The sequence below is a fragment of the Diprion similis genome, chromosome 7, assembly GCF_021155765.1.
Source record: "Diprion similis isolate iyDipSimi1 chromosome 7, iyDipSimi1.1, whole genome shotgun sequence".
Classification (NCBI taxonomy): Eukaryota; Metazoa; Arthropoda; class Insecta; order Hymenoptera; family Diprionidae; genus Diprion; species Diprion similis.
Genome location: NC_060111.1, coordinates 1,226,182 through 1,236,338, shown reverse-complemented (window position 1 = coordinate 1,236,338; position 10,157 = coordinate 1,226,182). Strand labels below are relative to the sequence as shown.

General features: G+C 42.9%; 1 protein-coding gene across 3 annotated transcripts; it reads left to right on the top strand.

Annotated features, from left to right (window-relative positions):
• Positions 1-5,976: 5,976 nt before the first annotated feature.
• LOC124408213 lies at positions 5,977-8,406 on the top strand. Of its 3 annotated transcripts, none has more exons than XM_046884978.1 (5): positions 5,977-6,803; positions 6,905-7,016; positions 7,695-7,967; positions 8,065-8,155; positions 8,233-8,406. In XM_046884978.1, the coding sequence occupies exons 1-3, from the start codon at positions 6,330-6,332 to the stop codon at positions 7,892-7,894; spliced, it is 786 nt and encodes a 261-aa protein (XP_046740934.1). In that variant the 5' UTR covers positions 5,977-6,329; the 3' UTR covers positions 7,895-7,967; positions 8,065-8,155; positions 8,233-8,406. The 3 variants fall into 3 exon arrangements, with proteins under 3 accessions (XP_046740934.1, XP_046740933.1, XP_046740932.1); XM_046884977.1 differs by having other exon boundaries at positions 6,905-7,049; positions 7,695-7,926; XM_046884976.1 differs by having other exon boundaries at positions 5,978-6,803; positions 6,905-7,049.
• Positions 8,407-10,157: the final 1,751 nt, after the last annotated feature.

Here is a 10,157-nt window from a genome sequence, read left to right as displayed (position 1 = left end):
TTCGACATCGTTTCCCGTAAAAGTCTGGAAAATATTCTCTAGGATAAAATGATCTGAAACATATGAGTTTCTTGGGAACCAAAAATCGCTCGTCAGATGATTGGTGTTGTAATAACAGACAGCAGGTGGATAAAAGGTGTTGGCTTATGGGTTTCCTCGGAAACCTGGAGGCATCCTGATGGAACGGATACATGCGAGTGAGTATTTTTCGTACGAGCAACAAGTAAAGCGGAGGACGGACGAGCCGAGAGTGAGGAGGTCCTGTGTTGTCAAACAGGTTATTCGAAGTGCTTTGGCTGCATATATAAATAAATAATAACCAACGCAGTTGGCCCGATGGAGATGTGAAGATATCGGCTTATCTCAATGTCAATGCTCCTAAGCCTGCTCTGGTTACAGTCATTAGGGTCATTAACATCTGATAGGCGTGGGAGCGGATTCCGGGCCCCTTCGAGGTCCTCTCTGCCTCTCTTGGGACTTACTTCACACAGATTTATCTCTAGCGAGGCGTTCGCCCCCGTGGCTATAAGCGCGTGATCTGACTGATCAGGTGCCAAAGGTGCGGGAAGTAATAAAAAGGAAAAAAAAGTACAAATAAAACCCCAGACAAAATTTTATAGGATAATTTCCGTACTTGGTGTCCAGGAGAAACGTTGCCGTTGCGTAAAAAGAAAACTTCAAACTGTTTCAATCGGATTTAAGTAATCGCGAATCTCAATGATTTGCGAAATTCACTTTTCAAGATTCTCAAGTTTTTATTTTGCAACGGATAAAAAATTTAATGAAAAATTTTGCCCGTAGGTTCGGCTTTTTTTTTTTTTTTTTAAACAACTTTAATGGCCAAGTAAGATAATTAACAGAGAATATGATCAACACCTGAGGTATGAAGTGTAATATTTTAATGCAATCACGCAGATATGATTATTACACACGTTTATCGATAAACTCAGGTTTCCTGTTCACAACTGTATCGTATTTTACCTGATCGAAAATAATTCGTACATACTCAACGGAATGAGGTAAGATATTTAATATCTATAAAATGTATATTCAGTGAGATATCGACATCTTTATAAACCCAACCGCGTTGCGTTAATTAGAAGGAATCAACGCTGCATGAGATGATTTCACGCATCTCGCTTATGTATGTAGATATAATACAAGGCGATACTTTACGGTTCGATGACCGTGAGTTGAATTTTTTCGATTTTTTACAGATCGTAGACATTGCCGATTAATTATGACCGAAAGATTATTCGATCAATAACAACTGTCGAATGATCCTAGTTCCGAAAAAACTTCAATAATTGGCTTCAACTGCTCCGGCAGAGGCTTGTAATGCGGATGCGTTCGAATTTACTCTGCGATTGCTGAGGGTGTCGAGCTGATCGCGACTGCAACCAGGCTGTCGGGTGCGTAAAGCGCGAATGCAATTATCAAGATCGTAAATTTCGACGCACCCGAACAGGTTCGGATCACCTTTCAGAGCCGGTGGACTCCTCGATCATCGACGGGTCCAGCGACCCCTGGAAGAGCGCTCCACGGTTCTCAGTAAGACGTGCAAAAACGGGGTTTTCATCGCAAAACCCATTCACGCGTTAATAATATTCGTTTCACGCCGTTAACTTTTACCAATAAAACCACGATCATAAATTTTCATTTTATCTGCACGTATATCCGGTACTTGTTACAGTATGTATATATTCCGTTTACAACACACGAATACTGTGAACCGTTCTCCGTTTTATACTTGCAGTGCAAGAAACTGTTCCCGTCGTTAGGATGTTGTTCAATTTTTTAAAAGTATATATTGAAAAATATTGACGAAGATAGATTTGTTACATGAACCTTAGAATATTTCCTAGTCCAGGAGTCACGGTCCATTCATTTCTAATCCGCAAGCTTTCGGGTGCAATTGTTGCAAAATTTGGCAAGTCCAGGCATCGCGGAACAGAAATTTTTTTTTCTAATCCGTATTTTTTCTGGTACCAAGGGGACACTGAGTATGGATGAAAATTTTTCCAGCGCCGAAACAATTTATAACGAAAGGTCGTGCCTGCAGAGACTTTTGGTCAGAAAGCCAAGATCTACAAGATCCAAAAAATCCAAACGATTTCACCAAAACCCAATTCCCATAATATTGTTCCGGGGTTCTCTGCGATCTCGCAATAATAATTGGTATCGTGTCGAGATTGATTTACGACGATCGAGCGAATACTTATATCAGCGTCGAGATTTGACGCGTGCGAATCGGTAGTAAGTCGCTAAGTCACGGCAGCTGCTGCGCAGATCGTGAAGGGTTTAGACGTTTTGCAATACGCATTTCGCATCTCTCGTTTATAGGTGTACCACAACCAGGCGGCAGCAGGTAGCAGGTGCGGCAGTGATTCTTCGCGGCGAGGGAATCCAGCACAGTGGCTCGCTGTCAGAATTACGCAAATTGCCGTACAAGAATTCCCGCAGCATTGCAGCGTTACGACGGGGGCCGGAGCTTCCAGGCTGCAGTGGCTAAGTGCACCGATCTGGCAATTTCAACCTGCGAATATAAGCTGTGTGTAAAAGCTGTGGTATAGGGTAGGGTAGAACAGAGGAGAGGTGGGGGGCCGCCCAGCGAGAGGCGAGGCGGTCGAGCTTCTTGAATCGCTACCGTTTGACGACGCGGTTACGTGATCGCGAAGGCAGGAAGCTGTTGCAGCGCTGCGCCGGCAAACCTGACTGCGGAAAGCATGGAGATTGGAGGCACGGCGTGGAAGGCCTTCCGCCTACGTTTTCTTACACTCCGTGACCGGCGGGGGTCTCGGACTAGTAAACATGGTCTGCGCACTTATATCCGCGTACCTCGTCGTATCTTCCATGATCGTCACCTCGGTTTCCAATTCTCGCAGCGTCAAAACCGCGTGCGTTTTACTCATCACTTCCGAGGTCTGGAGTTGACAAAGAAGGGTAACATATTATAAAAAAAAATCGAAACGGAGAAATCAACCTGGGACACCTTCCTTATGCGTGTAGGTGTGTGAGTGTTAATTTTGACTAGCATAAAACAACAACTATACAAAATCTGCAGTCTTCTGTGTACAAAGTACACTTTTCTTTCACTTTGATGTACGGAAAGTTGCTTTTCTACAGTTATTAGGTTTGTGAATTCGTTTATCAGAAAATTAAGATCTAATTCTTAGGCTATATCTTGATATGAATATGGATTATATCTACATCATCCAAGCAATCTTGTCCATCATCGTTGATATATTGAAGTAATTTAATGGAAAATGAAATTTTTCGAAACTGCAAATATCTGAGACGTAGAATTTTACACCTACTAAATTTCGAAGTGTGGAGTGCTTCACACCTACCACAGCGGGTTCGCCTCGCCCGAGTCGTGGAAGAAAAAACGACCATCTGGTAGAGTTATTTAATGAAAAAGCTCGTTCAGCTACCAACGCGTCAAAGTATCGGTTAAAACTTGTTACATGAGACGCGGTTGAAGAGCTTGCAGGTCATAAATTGTCATGGTTGTCAATAATGCCGTGCTTCGCACACACGTGAGAAGTGTGCGGATTGTTAACGGTAACCTTAAACGACCATTATACTTGGTCACAAGTTATTGGCGGCTTGTGATACGTTCAGTGACGGGCCTCCCTGCGAGGTTTGCCGATTCACGAACCACGATGCCTTACAGTTTACGCTGTGAAATATTTATATCATTATTGCTACAACGATCGACAATCGGTTCAACCACATGGCTGAGATTAGAACTGATTCTGAAGGAAGTAGAATTGCCCTGTGATGTACGACTCGTGGTGTCCAATGGTCCTGAAAATGTCCTTGAATTTTCCTTGTCCTTCAACAAAAGTCCTAGAAACTATCGTTAAACCTTTCTTGCGTCGTGACAATATTCTATTTTCAATATCCTCGAATAACCTAAAAATGTCCTTTGTTACGGATTTTTTATCGGACACCATGAGTCGTATATATATTAACTTTAAAAACTAACTCTAAAGACTTGATGCGCTTTTAAGGTTTCGAGGAAATCAAAGATGGTGAACAGACTTACAAGTTGGTGAAGAAACTTGATGAATTGGTGAAATTCAGGCTCGTTGATGACGAAGGAACGAAGGAGCAGAGGATGGAAGTGTCTGCGGGTAGGTGTTGGAGAGCGGCGTATGTCACTCGCGGAGTAACTCATGCACCGACGGACCCTGAGTGTGAGTGAATATCGGTTCACGGGTAGCCGTCGCATCGTTGTGTTGGCGGCTCTTCGAATGCGAGATCAGCAAATCTAAGATCGTGCAACCGGTGTCCAGTGGCGCGTCCAGTCCCAGGTTGGCGGGGGTACGAGAGCCACGCCACGACGACCAAGTGCTGGACCGCGCCGGGTCCACCGAGTGAAGGATGCTGGGAGGCAGGGGGAAGCGAAAGGTGGAATGCGCGGGTCTCGAAGGAGGAGCTGTCGGCGGTGAAAAATCACACACCGGGGCCACCACTGCCAGCATCTGCTCTACATACGCGGGTTCTCATCCGAAGACACCCCGAAGACGGTATCTCGAGCACTTCAAGGTCTAGAATTCGCCTCTTGAACCATTCCTTTTCCGGATCTCCTCGAAGCCCCCTTTCCACGGGTTCTGTATCCTGTAACAAATGACTGTGTTAAATTTAGCCAAAACTGCCCGTTGTGCACTACCATAGAACAGTTTGTAGTCAAACAAATACTGTTGGATTCACACCAAAAAATATTCAAGTATACAAGTCCACACCGCATTTCTTTACAGTGCGAAGAGCAGACCAGTCGAGACCAAATCGACCCTCTTGGAAGTCGGTGGTCCAGGTGCATAGCTCGTCCTTTACACGTGCGGATGCAAACTGGAATCGAAAGGTCGGATGAAAAGCTTCTGCGCTTAGAAGAGACCGAATGGTTCGTGACGACGAAGAGCGATCCGGAGTATAACGTTGAACGGAGGTGCGGAAGGATTGAGAACCTCGAAGAATCGGAGTATGGAGAAGCAGAGCAAGATATATACGTATTCTGGCGGGGCTACCGGTCGGCCTGCAGGTCGGGTCGGTGTTCCCCTGTGTTTCATCTCTACTTTTTATTCGCTTTTGCTGTACCACCGTTTCCTTCCTCCTTTAGCCACCGGCTATTCTCGCGTCCAGCCGATTCGCTTCTTCTCGCTCCCTTGGCTTCGGAGTTGTTGTTCGATTGTTTTATTACTTTTATAAACGACGCCGCCTCGCTCCTCCGACCCGACGCCGCCTCTGCTGAGCAGGCGCTTCCTTTGTTGGCCTGGCCATTGTTGCTCTCGTGGAAAGATGCGAATTTTAATTTGATATTGTCTAATATTATTTATGTATGCACACTAAGGACGGCGGCTTCAAAAGACCCCCTCTTCAGACACACACACGCATACGTACACATTTTTATACCCCAAAGGACCTTTCAAATACTTCTTTACCACCCTTCCGGCTGCCCCCGTAATGTCCCAACACTCTTATCGAGCTGCTGGGTACTTAAAATAACCAGCAACCAAATCTCCCTTTGGCCGAAATAGCTTATTGTTAGATTTTAATAATTCGGCTGTATGCAAGTTTTTATCGAATTACAAATGGCTTTTATCAATTCCTATCGAATCGCAAAACTGTGAATTCCTATTAGGCAAAAACGATGATCCATTTTCAACGTTAATTATAATTAAACCTGATCTCTTAGACCTAACTCAGTTGAAATACGTGCCTCGTGGTACATTATATTCATTCTCTACTCGGATTCAACTCAATGGCACCATTTTAAATCAATGGATCAAGTTACCGTTCGTATACCGAGTGAACATCGATCGGTGACAAAGCGACGACCATGTATAATTATCACCATCGGTAAGGTCACGTTATCGAATTCAAATACTCGACTATCAACGCGTCGAAAGAAACATAATACATATCCCAAGGATTGGGCGTGCGCAGTAGTGGTCTTCGGGGAATCAATATCAACCCACATTGCCGGGGAGACCCGCCTCGGCCAGCTGCAGAGTTTGAGGAATAGACGCAACAGTTGTATTTGAACAACGATGGAAAAGGTGATCGGTATATTTCGCACAAACATCGTATCGCGGGCATAAAACGAGTTCATCTCGCGAAATTGCCGTCGTTCCAGTTTAGCAACAGCGAGTATAAGGATAGCACAACCGTTCGCAGTAACGACGCGTTGCGATAAAGTTGAGTAGAATTATCCGCAGTGCACGACTGATGAGGATATTCCGTGAGTGTGTAGTACCTATATGATATGTAAAATGAATGCTGATTAATCCCACGATACTTATTTCACGATCATTCGGCTAAAGATGATCAGCCGTGTGTCGCTGGGCATAAACGTCGTCTTACTTTTAACGCTCCTGATACTTGGCGCGCTATTTTCGCTGCCGCTGACGCTGCTGTTCGATACGAATCGCGAAACGCGTATAATTAACAAGGAGGAACAAGGTAGATCCGCTGACGAACCGCAAGCGGATTACCGAAGGATGAAGCTCTGCGGAAATCCCGACTACAAATCCCTGGCGAAGTCGGTTCACCTCAGCAACTACGATGGAAATTGCACCAAGCCAAAGCGTCCCGATGCCGATAAATCTAGGGGGCGATTCGCTGCTGAGAGATACGCCAAAAGATTTGTGGAAGACATGAGTGATCCGCATAACGTGAGCACTCATCAAAAGAAGTCCATCTCCATAGCGGGTCACATCCTCGCTGTCTTGTTGGTCGGTTCGGCGGTTGCTGCCCTAATCGAAGTTCTGCGAGTTCGTCTTTTTGCGACAGTCAAGGTGCGCTGGCTGATTTTTTATTATAATAATGATGCCGATGAAAGCAGAGTAGAACGACATGCAGCATCCGTCTACACAGTTTTATTGAATTCCCTTACCAGCGTCCCGACGGCGTCGCGACTCTAACGAGGAGATCATCCCTCGTCGATTTGGCGCAGAGACGTGCCGTTCGCAAGGAGACGGTTCAGGCCCAGAAGTCCTTCGAAATCCAGGGCATGATGCACCGGTCCCCGCTTCGTTTGCTCGGTAAATTACAAGTATAATATAACGGCTGTTATATTAGATGTATTCGGAGTCGACGTCCAGTTTCAACCCACTTGTTGCAGAGCGTAGGACGGTAAGCTCCGAACGAATATAACGCTCCGAGAATTGAGGTTCTGAAACATATTCCATATTTTATTATAAATAATCTGCGCAATTAAGCAGAAAAAGTTGCAGTGCAAAAAGTGACATTGAAAATCATGTGTTCACTGTTTTTTCTAAACAGTGATCCCCCCCCCCCCCCCCTCTTACATCCCCCTTTTGACCTCAACTATAGCAAAAAAACTAGCCACGTCTACATAATTACGACAATGTATTCACCGAACCTTTGACCCCTTTTTGCAATGTGCGAAAAATAACATCGTATTATAATGTCTCATAAATCAGCTACAATATATCATTTTGATGGTAATTGAATAATCGTTTTAACTGCTTGTGCAGGCAGCTCTCCGTTCTATAAAAAGTTATGCGCTGGCATTGAGCAAAGATTAGAATGATTTTATTTCCTGGATTAAAGATATGTTACAGAAAATCGCACCACGTCGTTTTCGTTTAACCAACGTGTAAGATTTCGAAGCGATTTTAATGCACATACAGCGAAACTCTACGAACCAAATGTCCTCTTTACAGCTGCCCGACCACCTCCGCTGCTTCGTCGATCGTCCTTTCCAGCCCAGTGTCTAGGCAAGAAGGATCAGGTCCCGGTTTCGACAACTGTGAACATGGGCCGGCTGTCCAGAAGGCCGTCGTTCGTCATCGACTCGGAAGAGGATATAAACCTTTTGACGGACACTTCGCGACGTCACTGTCGTCTGATTAGGCGTCATTGAATTGTTCCGACGTGACGCAGGAAGTCTTCTGCGTGCGTGAGGCCATTGCCGGAAACCATACACCTTATCGATTGTAATTAATTAGTTAATTTCGATCACTCGAGAGAGATTTTCTTATTTATACAATGTCCGGTTTGATTAGAAAGAAAAAATTTCATTTTTCCGTGTAGGATTCCAGCGGACCTTGTTTAGAAGCTTGTATGTACTTACATCGACCAAACGGAAGGAGAATTTCAACGCTTGCTTTCTCATCCTGTGCTGGTAAGTGAGCAACGATTTAAACGCCTTTAAAATGGTTCATCGTCATTTACACTTGTATCAACCTCGTTGAGTTTCAGGTGACTAACCACGATTCCCTGTAACATCAAAGACACGCATCATTTACGGATGAAAAACCTTGCCCACGCAAAATCAACAAAGTGGTTGAATCGGAACGATTTGAGGTGCATTAGCATCGACGACGAAACAGCTACTGGATCGATTTGTAATTCTCAGTCGTTAGACTCTTTGGTATAAGTTAGTTTTTTTCCTTTTAAAGGATTTACGTTATTATTTTCAAATTACGACAAACTATAATTTCTGCTACACTATAAACCGAATTATAGGAAATTAGTGATCTGCTTCGAAAGTCTGCGGTTTCTTTTTCCACACACTGCTGACTTATAGCAATAAGTTCTCCATTATCTCTGAAAACGGACGAAGATATGAGCATTGAGGAATCCCCAAAACTTTCGATTCCTGGGTCATAATTTTCGTGACAATTATTATCGATGTATAAGTGTCTGATATTTGTCTAATACTGCGTTCATAGAAAATGACCAAAGTCCACACAGGCCTGGCAAGAATTAACAGAACGTGGAATACTAAAACATAAGTAACTAAAAGAAGTACTCGTTCTGATCGCATTGCGGTTCAATAAGCCAATGCCAATATCCATTAAAAAAATATACATATGAATTTTGCGAATTCAAACTAGAAATATATATACATATATGTGAGTGTGTGCATAAGTTCTTCTGTGACGCATTTAAATCAACGATTGTAAAAACACCGAATAATCTGAAAATTCATGGTGCTCTTAAAGTATACCTTTTACAAGTTATACCTATACTTGGACGCGAATATAGATATAATCAAGGTATTTTCTCATGTAAAATGTTTGTAGCTAATCCATGCATCGAACGGATAGTTCGCTTGCTTTTAAAGTGAACTATCCGCAAATATGTAATTGATTACTCACACGAGTCTCAGAGTTCGCAGCTGATACGAGAAGTGATAACTATACTCGTATCATATCGAAAAAGTCCAGTCCCAAGAGATTTTGGATTGGAATAGGCCTGCGTGTGAAATCCAGGTGAAAAGAGGATCTCGCAAAGAGTGATACTGATCAGGTCCAGATAGAGATGAAGGAGTGACGAAATCTCGAATTCTGAAATGAAAAATGTAGTATATATATATATTATATCGATGTTAAAATGTATTTTCTGAGTACTCCAAGTTTCCAACAACTGATATTTACTGTATAATATAAAAACATCTAAAGACTTGTTATATTTCTACATACATTAATACTCTAATATCGATGTAATCGCAACGAAAAGTCAATGTGATACAGTCCGAATGCCCCGATGACTACATACATCAAATATTACGAGTTTGAAGTTAGTAACGTTATCGTAACGAAACGTTGGGGAAAAATTACTAAGATTTCGAAACATGAGTGTGTTTTGTTCTATTCCAAATTTGCGAAATAACGGTTTCTCCGCAAGATGGAATCGTTACGATACGTTGCCAACTTCAATATGATCAAATATTCCCAACTGTAATTTTCTTCAATGTATACATGCTCGGAAATGAATAATACATTACATGAATGTATTTTATCAAGTACGAAATCGAAGAATACTCTGATTATCCAATAATCGTGAAATAATGCAAGATCACAATTGTTTCTATTGAGCTGCAGGTAAATTTTTTTCAATCGGCGAAAGCGGCTGGTTGTGCCTGTTCTAAAAGACAAGTTTTTCCTTAAATACAAACAATCACCAAACGATCTAATCTACTCACGTCGAAAATAAGTGTTTCCGTTTTCGTTTTAATCTAACGGCATATAATCAAGACTATTTATGATTGTGTATTTTGACAGAATAATGGCAACGATTTCACGTATTAGCTTGAAACAAAACACCGCCTTTATTCTGTACGACCTGACGTTAGGCGCTACACGGTGTTGCGCAAGTTGCAGGTCTTTAGGAGGAAACAA